The sequence below is a fragment of the Drosophila suzukii genome, chromosome X (genome assembly GCF_043229965.1).
Source record: "Drosophila suzukii chromosome X, CBGP_Dsuzu_IsoJpt1.0, whole genome shotgun sequence".
Taxonomy (NCBI): domain Eukaryota; kingdom Metazoa; phylum Arthropoda; class Insecta; order Diptera; family Drosophilidae; genus Drosophila; species Drosophila suzukii.
In genome coordinates, this window is record NC_092084.1 from 25,645,408 (window position 1) to 25,659,071 (window position 13,664).

The 13,664-nt window shown below is 49.6% G+C and overlaps 2 protein-coding genes across 2 annotated transcripts; one reads left to right on the forward strand and one right to left on the reverse strand.

The window, feature by feature from the left end:
• Window positions 1-1,064: 1,064 nt before the first annotated feature.
• Window positions 1,065-4,944, forward strand: phtm (cytochrome P450 enzyme phantom). Its single transcript, XM_017067929.4, has 3 exons — window positions 1,065-1,683; window positions 1,748-1,896; window positions 3,398-4,944. Exons 1-3 carry the CDS (start codon window positions 1,299-1,301, stop codon window positions 4,613-4,615), a joined length of 1,752 nt encoding a protein of 583 aa, XP_016923418.2. The 5' UTR covers window positions 1,065-1,298; the 3' UTR covers window positions 4,616-4,944.
• A 742-nt stretch (window positions 4,945-5,686) lies between these two features.
• On the reverse strand, window positions 5,687-9,742 carry Cyp18a1 (Cytochrome P450 18a1). The gene is made up of 5 exons (XM_017067906.4): window positions 8,917-9,742; window positions 8,010-8,131; window positions 7,495-7,924; window positions 7,125-7,389; window positions 5,687-6,714 (listed from the first exon to the last, which is right to left on the reverse strand). Exons 1-5 carry the CDS (start codon window positions 9,305-9,307, stop codon window positions 6,306-6,308), a joined length of 1,617 nt encoding a protein of 538 aa, XP_016923395.2. The 5' UTR covers window positions 9,308-9,742; the 3' UTR covers window positions 5,687-6,305.
• Window positions 9,743-13,664: the final 3,922 nt, after the last annotated feature.

Here is a 13,664-nt window from a genome sequence, read left to right on the forward strand (position 1 = left end):
TGGCTGTGGATGGGGATGGGGATGGGGATGGGGACCCTAGTGTCTGGACAATGGAAAGGTTCGGCGACCGCTGCACGCAGCCAGGTCCCAGAGCCCGTTGCCACTGGCGGGTCATTAAAATGTACAGGTAAATTTCAAGTTAATGCCACGGCTAAGGCTAAAGCGGCGATCCCAGTGATCGTAGATCTTGATGCCGATGCCGGTGCCGGTGCCGATGCTCTGCTCCTTTGTCCACAGCCCGCGCGAGGAGTCAACGGCCGGCGGATCTATTTTAGCGCATGCCATTGGCCCTGAACTTGTTTGTCCAGCCTCGCGAGCCCTTTCCACTTCCTTTCCCATTCGCCATTCCTGTCCAGAAGTCGTAGCACTCACATGACTCAGACGGTTCAGGCCGCTGGAAATCCCCAGGCAAAGGCGTTTATCCAAGAAGCTCCTAGTCTTTTCCACACAGAGAACAAACATATTGATGTTTAGAGGCGAACTACATCCTTATTTTGTTTTCTGATTTTCTGAATTGTTGGATGGCTACTGTTGTTGCACATTTCTTTTTCTCTCTGTGCAGTGAAAACCCCGCCATATTCTAAGGCCTCCTGTGGCTTGGGTAAACCCAAATTGAAAGCAATTCAGCAGCCGCGAAATTAAGGAACACACAAGAAAAGTGCAAATGTGGCAGAAATAGAAATGGAAAGGCCGGCAGACAGACGGCCGATTGAATAAATATATCTGCCCGTAGAACGCCGGAGTTAGGTACTCGAGATGGGCCAGCAGGGTCGCTGAATACCCTTGCTTCGCCCTGGCACACATGCAGATCCATCTATCCAGATATCTGGAAATCCAGATCCAAAGGTACTCAATAGCTCAGCCTTTCGATCTCGGTGAGTGGGTGTAATGAATGTGCATATGATAAATACCCGAATGATTTCATTTTCAAATTTCACTTTCGCACTCTCCTTCTTCAATGCCGAAACCCAAGCCCAATACCAGGCTCTACCAGGCCTGGTATATTGGTATTGCCGAGACCGATGTTACCATTGTCTGGACGGCCTTCGGCGGTCGCTCTTCCTCCGTTCCCGTTGCTGACGTAGACACACGTTGACAGCTCGCCGCTGCCCTGTTTGCATTTCTGCGGAGCCCGAGAGACTCGTTTCAAATTCTAAAGAAATTCCAGTAATCGCAGAGCTCTGCTGGCGACTGGACGTCGGGATCCGAGAATTCGAGAACACTCTAACAGGAAAGGAAGGCTGTCTGAGGCGTGGGTAAGGCAAAGTGAGAGTGAGAGCGAGCGGAAATCGAAAGTGATGACGGGGACCATCGGCGATCTTGTCCACACCGGTTGGATGTCCTCGGTGGAGAGCCTCTATGTCACCCTGCTGGTTCCGTGTCTGCTCATCCCGGTGATCCTCTATTTGTGCGAGCACCGCTACGATGACATTCTGGGGGTCTCACCGCCGGGACCCTGGGGTCTGCCCTGGCTGGGCTACCTGCCCTTCCTGGACGCCCGGGCTCCGCACAAGTCCCTCCAGGCGCTGGCCAAGCGGTATGGCGGCATCTTCGAGCTGAAGATGGGCAGGGTGCGGACAGTGGTCCTGTCGGATGCCGCTTTGGTGCGGGACTTCTTTCGCCGCGAGGTGATGACCGGCCGGGCTCCACTGTACCTCACCCACGGCATAATGGGTGGATATGGTGAGATAATATGCTAGTACTCAGGGCCTTTCCAGCTCACTGGCTGCCCGTCCTTTCTCGACAGGAATCATCTGCGCCCAGGGAGACATCTGGCGGCATGCCCGGCGTGAGACAAGCGAATGGCTCAAGGCTCTGGGCATGACCCGTCGTCCGGGAAGGCTTCGTGCCCGGCTGGAGGAGCGCATCGGGCGGGGCGTCGACGAGTGCGTCCGGGTAAGTGACTCCACTTCCACCAACAACTCGCTTGGGTCAGCAAAAAATAAAAACGACATTGCATAAATTGGGCGAGCTCTTTGGCGCGTTTCCATGCCAAACGGCGGAACGAACACCTGGAGAGCAATTAATTCAAAGATTTCTAAAGAGCTTTCAGCAAAACAGCTTTTGTAATTTTTAGAATCTGCATCAATCGGTCAGATTATCTAAGTGTTTGAAGAGGAGTTGAAAAATACAGTGGCTAGCTCTTGAGCGGAAAGTTATGGTGGGTATACGATTTAGGAACTCACTTATGATGCGCAGTCCAAATCTTGAATTCTCAAAACTGTTTTTAAAATCTGAATATTCAAGCAGTAAAATTCTGATTGCAATTTTTTGTAGTTTTATTTGAAACATTTGATGGTTTAATGATAGATAAATGTACTCATTGAGTTCAATTTCGAAAGGTCAAGTTATGATATGGTGATCACAAGTTATCATGTGAACCAAAATCTTGATACCAGTTTTGGATTTTTATCCTGTATAAAACCATGTAAAGACAAGGAAGAACGCTATAGTCGAGTACCTCGACTATCAGATACCCGTTACTCAGCTAAAGGGGCCAAAGGGAAATGGAGATATGCAAGCAGCAAAGCGAGATTAAAATGCGCCACCTACCGGCGGTAGACAGATTTAAGCTTTATGGTCGTAAGAGTGGGCGTGGATCAATCGATAGATATTGACGAGAACAATACATTTCAGTTAAAACTTTTATTCTAGCATCAAAACTGTAGGAGCCACAGTTTTGGGCCGTTTGTGGGCGTTAGAGTGGGCGTGGCACTCTGCTGACACAAACTTGCTAGATCGACTCGGCTAGTAATCCTGATCAAGAATATATATACTTTATGGGGTCGGAAACGCTTCCTTCTGCCTGTTACATACTTTCCGGCGAATCTAGTATACCCTTTTACTCTACGAGTAACAGGTATAGCTAGAGAGAGCTCTATAGTAGACGTCCTCGACTACGAGATACCCATTACTCAGCTAAGGGGAGGGAGAAGGAGATATGCAAACCACAAAGCGACTGTTTTCAAGATAGCACAACATTTGATTAATTTTTTTTAATGGATGGTCCGATTTATTGATAATCAAAACAAAATCAATTTTACACATTTACAAAATATTCAAGGATGTGGGCGCTAGACGGGTTTTAGCATTACGGGCGTTAGTGGGCGTTAGAGTGGGCGTGGCACTCCGCTGAAACATACTTGCGCGACTATAGAACCCCTAGAATCTGTATGCATAGTACCAGTTTTCTAGATTTTATAGTTTCCGAGACCTCAGCGTTCATACGGACATGACTTTATATTATTAGTATACATACTTAATAGAATCGGAAACGCTTCTTTATACCTGTTACATACTTTCCGATGAATCTAATATACTCTTTTACTCTACGAGTAACGGGTTTACCTATGGAAACGATGAGGAAATATGATTATACCCTAATTTTCTCCTTTAGCTTTACGAGGCGGAGGCGGAGAAGAGTTGTGGGTCTGAACTGAACCCGCAACCCGCCCTGCACCACACGCTTGGCAACATAATCAACGACCTGGTGTTCGGAATCACCTACAAGCAGGACGATCCCGACTGGCTGTACCTGCAGCGGCTGCAGGAGGAGGGCGTCAAGCTGATTGGTGTCTCGGGGGTGGTCAACTTCCTGCCCTGGCTGCGTCATCTGCCTTCCAACGAGCGCAACATCCGCTTCCTGCTGGAGGGCAAGGCCAAGACGCACGCCATCTACGACCGCATAGTGGACGCTTGTGCCCAGCGGCTGAACGAGAAGCAGAAGATGTTCAGGGAGCGCCAAGAGCTGAGGCGACAGGAGAAGCTGCTGGAGGAGCAGCGTAGCCAGCCGGCAGAGGAGCAGGAGTCTGGACAGGAAAGTAGGCCGGAGGACAACGAGGAGTACACCGATGTGGATTTGAGCGATGAGGACGAGATCGACGAGGATGAGTACGAGCCGGAGTGCATCCTGGAGCACTTCCTCATCCACCGAGATCGGGAGTCGCAGCTCTACTGCGACGACCAACTGCGCCACCTGCTCGCCGACCTCTTCGGTGCCGGCGTGGACACCTCGTTGGCCACCCTGCGCTGGTTCCTGCTCTACCTGGCCCGCGAGCAGCGCTGCCAGCGTCGCCTGCACGAGCTCCTCCTCCCGCTGGGCCCGACACCCACCCTGGAGGAGCTGGAGCCACTGACCTACCTGAGGGCCTGCATCTCCGAGACGCTGCGCATCCGCAGCGTGGTGCCACTGGGCATTCCGCACGGGAGCAAGCAGAACTTCACCATGGGCGACTATCACATCAAGCGCGGCTCGATGATTGTTTCCCTGCAGTGGGCTATCCACATGGACCCGGAGGCCTTCCCGGAACCGGAGGAGTTTCGCCCGGAACGCTTCCTGACCCCCGACGGAGCTTACTCGGCGCCCCCGCAGTTCATCCCCTTCTCGGCGGGCAACCGGATGTGTCCCGGCGACGAGATGGCCCGAATGATGCTCACCCTCTTTGCGGGACGCATCTTAAGGCGCTTCCACCTGGAGCTGCCACCGGGCTGCGAGGTGGACATGGAGGGCGAGAGCGGCATCACCCTGACCCCCCCTCCACACAAGCTGCGGTTCACAAAGTTGCCGTTGGTGGAGTTGCGCGAGGAGCCCGACGGAACGGTGTCCAAGGACTAGGTTTGACATCCTAATAACATTACTTTTTTTATCCCAATTTTTTTTGTATTTTATTAACGATTATATGATAACCTTTTGTGAATGGGGGCCTATTTAATGCCTTTCTTTGAATGGGAAATGCTTTTCTTTGGGAGATCCGAATTGAGGAGCAAACAATTTTGAACTTTCCAAAGCTTTGACTTGGCATTTTTCGGAATAAATCAATTATCCTAACCTTATTTATATGCTGTCATATATGGCACTAAAATGTATGTACATTTTTAATATAATAAATAATCTAATAAATTGTAAAGGGGTGCTTTTACTAAGAGGCCAAAGTTAAGCTTAAACATCGACCCCAGTCTTTTCTAATAATTGAAATCATTTCTGCAAAAAGGCATTATTTGTGGACACTTAATTGCTAATGCCAATTAAAAAGTCGAATGCCCTGTTTATCGTTCTTTATCGTTCTTATAAATTACTTGAAATACACACCAAGAATCTTTTAGGTAAAATTTACGGATATAGTTGAATGGTCCCAAAGCATTGAATTGTCAATATGACCAACGATAAGTTACTCTCGCAACAACAAAACAGTTACGTAACTATTCGTATTGGTCTAATATACCCGTACCATATTTTTGTGTGTAGGTATAAAACTACAATTTAAGATTACGCTCCAAAAACTACGGTAAGACAATCATTTAATTATTATTTGTTATTCTTGGAATGCAATTTTCTGAGTTGCCTATGGCTTTTCATACGAAACTTTATAACAAAAAAGTTTATTTTCTATATATGCTGGCAATTCCTGGTAATTTTGTAGACTTTTTGATTGCGGTAACTATGAGTTATTGGTTATTAATTATTGTAAACTACTTTTGTCGATAACATTTTCTGTTCTATTATTCGCTTTTTAATTATATGGTTGGTTTGAACGAAGTGTCATTATTATGTTTAAACAGAGAAAGTCAGGAAAGCAATCCTCCAGCTCAGAGTGATTCAGGTAGCTAGAAATAAACCGTCGAAATACTTATACAATTAAAATCTTACGTCGTGGGATATTGTGACCTCCAATAAAAAATGTAAGAGTTATTTGCACCTGTTTTTTAATTATTTTTTTCACAAGTTTTTCTTTATTTTCGAATTGTTGCCTATTTTGATGTGTGCTTGTAAGACTAAACCACAGTTTGTTTTGTTGTTTGTTGTTTGGACATTAAGCTAGCACTAATACTAGGAATAAACAAGAACGTTAGCTAACTACACTTAATCGGCCTGCTGGCTTTAGACATAGCATTATCGTAATATTAGCGGTAATAATAATTATGGTAATAATAATAAAAAACATTAACATTAGCGATAGAATCGAACGTAACTAGGCTACAACTAGGGGTGTAATTACAATTAGTTGAACACAGCTTCTTGGGGGTGAAAGAATAGAATTGGTTGCAGTCCTCTGCAGTCCTCACAGCTTCCGGCTGCTCTGCTCCTTGTCCGGCCAGGATCTGGCCAGGATCAGGATCTGCTCCTCCCACGGGCGGATAGCTACTAACTTATGGCTAAATGGATAGCTCGGCACGAAGCCCGAATGGAATTGGCCTCTCCCTTCTAGCTTTGTTTTCTTTTTTTTCTCTTTTTTTGATGTTTGTTTGTGTAGGAACAAAACCGTGCTCTGGAACGGACCGGAACCGCATCCGCATCCGCATCCGCCTCAGTTGGCGCCAACGTTGCGCATGTGGTGCGGATCGGCGGCGGTGGGCGCCAGGGGGCGGCGCTTGAGGCAGACCTTGAAGGCCTCCGGCGTGATGGTGGCCCCCACGTTGCCCTTGAGGCTGGGCAGCGGCTGGCCCTCGGGCAGGGCGATGTCGAAGCAGTGCATGAAGGAGGCGAAGAACAGGAAGAGCTCCATCCGCGCCAGCACGTCGCCCAGGCACATCCGCCGGCCCACTCCGAAGGGGATGAAGTACTCCGGCTTGCGCACCTTACCCTCGGTGTCGATGAATCGCGAGGGGCGGAACTCCTCGGGCTTCTCCCACAGGTTGGGGTCCATGTGGACGCTGTTGATCAGCGGGATGACATGCGAGCCGGCCGGTATGGTATACCCGTTGAGTTCCACATCCCTAGAGTGGACGAGAGGGGGGGCGGACAGGAAGGGGAAATTGTGATTAGTTTGTGATCGGCGCATCGGCGATTATCAGCGAGCGGCAGGGGCTGGGCCCACTGCGCACTGCCACTAATCTGGCTTCGGAAAAAAGTGGGCCACGCACTGCTGAGGTCTCGATGCAGTGGTGGAGCTTGGGGAGCGGGGCACCAGGGGCTCCGGGCACGAGCCAGCTGAATGGAGGAAAGCCACGACAATGAATGGCAATCGCAGAGATCTGGTGTGAATGAACGGACCTCGCGGCATTTGCGTAGATCTCTGAACGCCAGTGCGTAAGCACTCCATCTGCTGATAGCTCCTCTGGCCAGATCCCCCATCCCCCGATCCCCATTCCCCCTTAAGTGAATCCCAATCTCGTTGGAGGCTTACCTTGTGGGCGAGTGAGTGGTGGCCAAGGGAACGATGCTGGAACGGCGCATGGACTCCAGGATGGTGGACTCGGTGACGGGCAGGTACTGCAGGTCCTCGATGGTGGGCAGGCGGTGGCGTCCCACCACCTGATCGAGTTCGTCCTGGACGCGGCGCATCTCCTTGGGGTTGCGCAGCATGAACACGTTGATCCACAGCAGAGTGGTCTTGATGGTTTCCATGCCGGCGGAGAACAGGTCGATGATCACCTGCACCAGTTGCTCCTCTGCGAGAAAAAAGAGACAGGGAGAGCGGAGGTCAGAGGAGTTCCGGGTGGACACAACGGCTGCTGGTGGGGATGGGAACCGAAGGGACTGTGACTTGAACTTACCGTGATTCTTGCCGTCGAAGAGCTCGGCATCGGTGCCCTCGGCCTTGGCCTTCTCGATCTCGCACAGGTAGAAGTCGACCAGGTCGCGGATGTTGCTGGGATCGAAGCTGCGCTTGTGGTCATCGATCACGTCCTGGTAGAAGCGCTGCATCTCGGCGCGGTTCTGGGCGATCTTGTTCTTGGCCGTCGAGATGCTGGGGAAGCACTGCATGGTGGGGATGTAGTCAACGGTGTGGATCTCGCCGAACAGCCGCATGCCCTCCTCGATGAGGAAGTTGAAGCGCCTGAACTTCGGGTCGTCGATGCTGAACCGGGTGGACATCATCAGGCTGCAGATCACATTGCTGACGGCCACCGAGATGACGGGCGACATGTCGACGGGCTTGCCATCGCTGGCGTGCAAATGGCCGATGAACTCGTGCACTTCCGTCTGTTTGGGGGAGGAGAAGAAGGTGGGGAAAGGGCAAGGGTTAGCGGCTGCTCCTGGGAGGCTCGGCGGGATTAGCTGGACTCACCATGATGCGCTTCTGCATCTGCTGCTTGCCGTTGCCCATGTAGGTCATGCCGAACTGGCGGAGCTTGTCGTGCAGAAAGCGGCGCTGATCCTTCCACAGCTTGCCAGTGCTGTTGATAATGCCTGCAAGGGAAGCGGAGTGGTACTGAGACTTGGGTTTCAACGGATCAGATGGGATCGGGTCGTATGGGATCGTATGGGATCGTCTCCAATCGAATGGCATGCGCGCGCTTATCTTTATTTTTAATTTTTTATGTCGCCATTTCTACATTTAATTGAGGTAGGCTCTTGATGGGCCCGATGGGACGGTTGCCCTACTTCGTCAAAACGAAATACCAGAAAAGAAATCCCAGCGAAAAGTGCGCAAAACACAAAAACGAAGCAAAAGCCAAAAACGTGATTTTGCGGCAGGAAAAAAGTGCAGCAATGCCTTATCATTGGGTGTAATACGTACATATATGAATAAGTGCAGCTAAAGGCAATCGAAATCAAAATAAAATTAAAAATGAAAATAAAATCGAAAATCAAAGAGAGCGGAAAGAAAATAAACCGACCGAGAAATGCGAGTGGAATTTCTTCGCTTAATAGGGGGCCTTAAGTATTTAATGCACGATTACGCCTTACAATCTCACAAGATCTCAGGTACTGTAAGTGCTATATGTACGTATATATTGCTGAAGCCTGGACTTGGCTCCCGCAGATGGGTTGATAACTTTTCGCTTTCGCAGCGGAATTGAGGAAAATATTTCCAGCCTACGAACTCTGGGTACTATAGGTACGTAGTAAACAGAGTAGTAAAAACTAATTTGTCACAAACAGATTGCAGGCAGGTGGGTTATCAGGCCCTAGTTATATCACACACCCGTCTTGGGGCCCCACAACACCCCCAAATCCCGATCCCAACTCACCATAGCCGTTCAGCGTCTGCATGAAGGGGGTGTCCGGGCGTCCGGTGAACTCCTCGCGCCGGAAGCACTCGCGGATCATCTTGTAGTCGCTCATCACGACCGTAAGCTGGCTGCCCAGTCGGGTGGAGAACAGGGAGCCGTAGCGCTTGGCCAGCTCCATGAAGCGGGTGTGCTTCTCGTTGCCCATGAACAGCAGATACCCGATCACGGGCAGGCCCCAGGGACCCGGGGGTAGCTTGCGCAGCTCGCGGTAGTTCCGCAGCAGCCACTGGAGCAGGCTGACGAGGGCCAGCAGGCCCAGGAAGACCATCAGCAGGTGCTGGGCGTCGCCATCCTGCTGCACCTGCAGCTGGCGCAGCAGGAACTTGATCAGGTACGAGTCGGCCAGCATGGTGCTTCCTCCTGGTGCTTCCTCCTGGTGCTTCCTTTCTGGGTTCTGGTGCTCGGTTCTTGGCTCGGTTTCTGGTGGCTAGCGCCTTCTGGCTTGTTTCCCCTGGTGTGGCGTCTCTCTTATTTACTGCACTGCTTGGCGGCCATTGGTCACTTTTGCTTTTATTGGCTTTCGACAGGCACTTGAAAAAAAATTCAATTCAATTCGAATCGGATCCTTGGGATACGGTTCGTTTTTGGGGGTAGGCTGACAGAGCGAACAAAAAAAAATTGTATTTATTCGTAACGTTGGCGGTTGGCTTTTGGCGGTTGGCGTATTTTTGGTTACGGTGGCTACGGAGACGGAGACCCGGAGACGATTTCGCGTCGAGCGTTTATAGTTTTCGACTAATGGCTCGACCGTATGTCCTTGCCACTTTTATAACAACTCGAGCCCGCTTCGAGCGCGCGAGTGAGCGAGCGAGCAGAGCGCCAAACGAATGATCGACGGCGATCGAAGCGCGCGGCGCTCGGTCTCGGCTTCGGATTCGGCTTCTCGGCGGCCCCAGCTCTTCAGCTTTAGCTTCAGCTTCAGCTTCAGCTTCAGTTTCAGCACGAGCTTCAGCTTCAGTTTCAGCTTCAGCTCAGCTCAGCTTCAGCTTCAACCTCAGCTTCAGCCTCAGCTCTTCAGCTCCAAGCGCCCGACGACGTCTGTTTGGGGTCTGTGCGCTCTGCCTCCGCCTCTGGCTTTTGGCTCTTGGCGCTGCCTCGACGCCGGCAGAGGCCCGCTCCCGGGTCCGCTCCGCAACACCCCCCTCCCCCCTCCCCACCATGCCTCCAAAAAGTATCTGGTGAATCTAAAGAGGGGGCGGGGACCAGGGCGCCCCTGCCCCGGCGACCCCCGCCCCCGGGTCACAAGCTCTCTAGACGAAGCCGCGCCAAACAGTTCAACAAGTTTCCCCCCGGAGCAGCGCAGCCTCAGTCGACAGCCTCGGCGGCAGTGGCCACTATCACTCGGTCGGATCGAGCCGGCAGCACCGATCCAACATCGAGCCACGGCGCACAACATGTCGGAGCGACCGGGTTTGAGTGGAAATATCCAGAGGTGGACTTAAGAGATCCGAGCTGGCACTCTCACTCTCTCTTTCTCTTAGCTTACTGATTTCTTTGGGTGCTATTATCAGTTCTATTTCTTTGGGTATTACTACTTACTATCCTTAGAATTTAGCAAAAATATTTATATCTTACATTATCTTAAAGATTTATTCGTTTTGTTTTAAATTTTTAACTTAGGATCCCTAAATTCAATCTTCTTGCAATCTTCTTCTCCTAGTGAAACCATCTGTCATTCTAACTATAACAGTTTTTGGGCAATGTTCCTTTCAGATCCCCAATTCCGATCTTCTAAAACCCTTCAGTATTATTTTCCTAGTTAATTTACGTACGTCTAAACTATAAAAAACATACTTATGTTAAGGTTACATAATACTCTATGTAATCAAATAAAACAATCTAATTTCTTTAAACAAAAAAAGAAAAAGACCAGGACTGTTGGTTAAAAGTAAAGAATCCTATGTTTGTTAAGGTTACATAATAGTCTATGTAATCAAATAAAACAATCTTATTTCTTTAAACAAAAAAAGAAAAAGACCAGGACTGTTGGCTAAAAGTTAAGAATCCTATGTTAACCCTCATATACATAGTTAAGAAGAAATGTTCTGCAAATCTTCAAAGAGGAGATTACCAACAATCTTTAAAGTTTAAGTAACCTTTAAATATGCTTTTAGTAAACGAGTGTTGAGATATGATATTTTGTTTCTTTTCCTCTTACATGTACTTGAACTCCTTTAAGGGTTTGTGTGGTTTTACAATATTTCACATATGTGAAAGTAATTTCCCAACATATTGCTGTTCGCAACTTTAACACTGAACCGATCTACTACGATACGATATGGAAATGGATTTGAATCGATGGGTAATAGCGTGTGGAGGAGCGGCGGCTTTATAAAGAGTGACCCAGAGCCGCGAAGCGGAAGCTGCTGCACTGGAGACCTCATCCGCGGATGGTCTGCAGCTCGGGCCAGGCGGAATCGAAAGACCGAAATCCAATGCAAATTTGCATTTTGGGTCAATAGCGAAGCCTTCAGCGAGCTATCGTCGATCTAGAGTGGGGGCTCGAGAGTAGCTTTTTCGAGCTGGATCTGCGGGGACTCGAGGGGTGCGGACGGGGGAGGCCGGGATCCTACTCCCCCTCCTCCAGTGGGCTGCGGAACGCCCACAGGCCGTTCAACGGGTTTTCGGATTTCAATCTCTGGCGTGTGACGTCAACGGCTTGCAGCGTATTCAAGTTCAGAATCGATATTAACAATCAACATAACGATATAAACCATCAAATGACAACAGAGACCCACCTGAGCTCATTTTCGGAATTCAACATTCAAATTCAAATGCATGCATCTGTAATCAATTCTGCAGAAGTTTCTGTGTCTGTTTCTGTTTCGGCTTCGGTTTCGTTTTGTATCTCTGGCCTGGCCCGACATTTGTTTGTTTTCGGCTGTTTTGGCTTTTAATATTTATCTGTTATGCCGGTTCTTTGGCTTAAGGACAAGGTCCGACCCTCGGATTGGCCGACGTCGAATACGGAAAATACGCACCGTCAAGACAAATTTCGAAATATTCATATGCATATGAAAATGTTGTGATTGTCATTGGAATCGCTTCGAAGCACCGAGACGCGGGCCAAATGGAGCGGCATTTCCATCGAGTTGAGCAAGAAGACGTCGCGTCGTCTTCGAAGGTCGTCCCGCTGGAAAACCCTAGAAACTTCGCTGCCTTTGACCCAGTTCTTCTACCTGGAATCGCCCAGGGCTTTTGCGCCCTGCGATGGAGCCATGCCACGGCTATGATCCGGTTGGGTCCAGAAGCAATTAGCAAATATTTATGCAAATTGCAGCTGGTTAAACTTTTTGCTTTGAACAATTTGTATACTGCTCTGCGGCCAATGAACTAATTTGCATCTGCTCAATTTGGGTTCGGCTCTGTTCAATCGCCATTAGAATACCGCGCACACTCTCGCCGAGGACGGATGACCCGGGATCCGTCGATCCGGTGATCTGGCTATCTGTGTTGTTGTCAGGCGATTCGGTTGGGGTTCCATTAGACCCAAGACGGCACGAGCCAGAGAGCTGGATCGGGTTGCCATCCCGATTCAGCATGCAAAACTCAAAATGCCAAATGTGAGATGCAAATATCAAGGCCAACACGCGCCATAGCAGCACAATGGGTAGCACAGCTAGGGGATGTCGATAGGGATATCCAAATCAAATCATAGCATATCATATCTTATCTTATCAGCCAGGACAGTTGTACAGCACAGCCCTTGTCCCGGAGGCAGGTACAGATTGGGATACAGATACAGTAAGTAGTCATTGAACCCGAGTAGTCGAGATCGAGATCGAACTGCCAGCTGCAGCTTAGGACACTCAGGTTACCCCGGAGGCAGAGTCAAACTCACTTACCGCCTAGGAAATGAAAAACAAGGCACTTGAGACGCAGAGACAATGGCCCCGGGGTCGATGACACCTAGATCAGGACCTGCCGTCCACTCCCAGTCAGGATTAACGAAGCAGAGAAATGAAAAACGAGAACAGGAAAACTGTTCATCTCTCTCCCGAAATGGCCTTGAGTGCGGTCATTGGCGCAGGCGCAGCGTGCCCAGAAGTTTCCAGGAACTGCTGCCAAAAGGCTAATGACTGCCCGTCGCGATGCGAGCAGAAGGCAACTGGCAACAGGCAACAGGCAACTGGCAACAGGCAACTGGCGACTAGCAGATTCAGAATGATCCCAGCTCTAAGCGTACAGTCACGAAGGGCCTTCAAGGATGCCGCCGGGCAACTCAGCCTGGTGACTCACAGCCGAGGAATGCGTCAAATCAGGAAATCTCTAGACGGGCCCAGACAGCAAAGGAATGCGAGGAGCTGGTTACTGGACAGGGGACATGGGATACTGGATACTGGATAGGATACTGGATACAAAAGGGTTGCGATGGCTGCTTCCGTTCGGTCTGGCTTCCAGGAATCCCTGGTGATTCCCTCTTTCCGAATCAAAGACCCAGTGTTAGATCATTAACAGCAGAACGATCGCTGCGATAGCGACATCTGATTTGATAACGTGTTTCGCCACTCGCACTCTCATATCTCTCGGTGCGATTTATGCATACTATATTATATAGTATGGTGATTTCGCACACATATGTGGAAACATTGAATTAATGCGCAAGTGAAGCGCGCCGGCGACTGCGAGCGCAATTCTATCAATATATTCCGATGCGTATTATCTTCCCAGTACCCTATCAAAGGTGCTTGGGAATTTGGAATGAG

Bases quoted from the DNA above. Each gene is read 5' to 3' on its own strand.
- Cyp18a1 (XM_017067906.4), bottom strand. From the start codon at position 9,307: ATGCTGGCCGACTCGTACCTGATCAAGTTCCTGCTGCGCCAGCTGCAG. The intron at 8,132-8,916 runs GTGAGTTGGGAT...CTTCCCTTGCAG, and splicing joins GCAGACGCTGAACGGCTATG to GCATTATCAACAGCACTGGC. The intron at 7,925-8,009 runs GTGAGTCCAGCT...TCCCCCAAACAG, and splicing joins AGATGCAGAAGCGCATCATG to ACGGAAGTGCACGAGTTCAT.
- phtm (XM_017067929.4), top strand. From the start codon at position 1,299: ATGACGGGGACCATCGGCGATCTTGTCCACACCGGTTGGATGTCCTCG. The intron at 1,684-1,747 runs GTGAGATAATAT...CTTTCTCGACAG, and splicing joins CGGCATAATGGGTGGATATG to GAATCATCTGCGCCCAGGGA. The intron at 1,897-3,397 runs GTAAGTGACTCC...TTTCTCCTTTAG, and splicing joins GCGTCGACGAGTGCGTCCGG to CTTTACGAGGCGGAGGCGGA.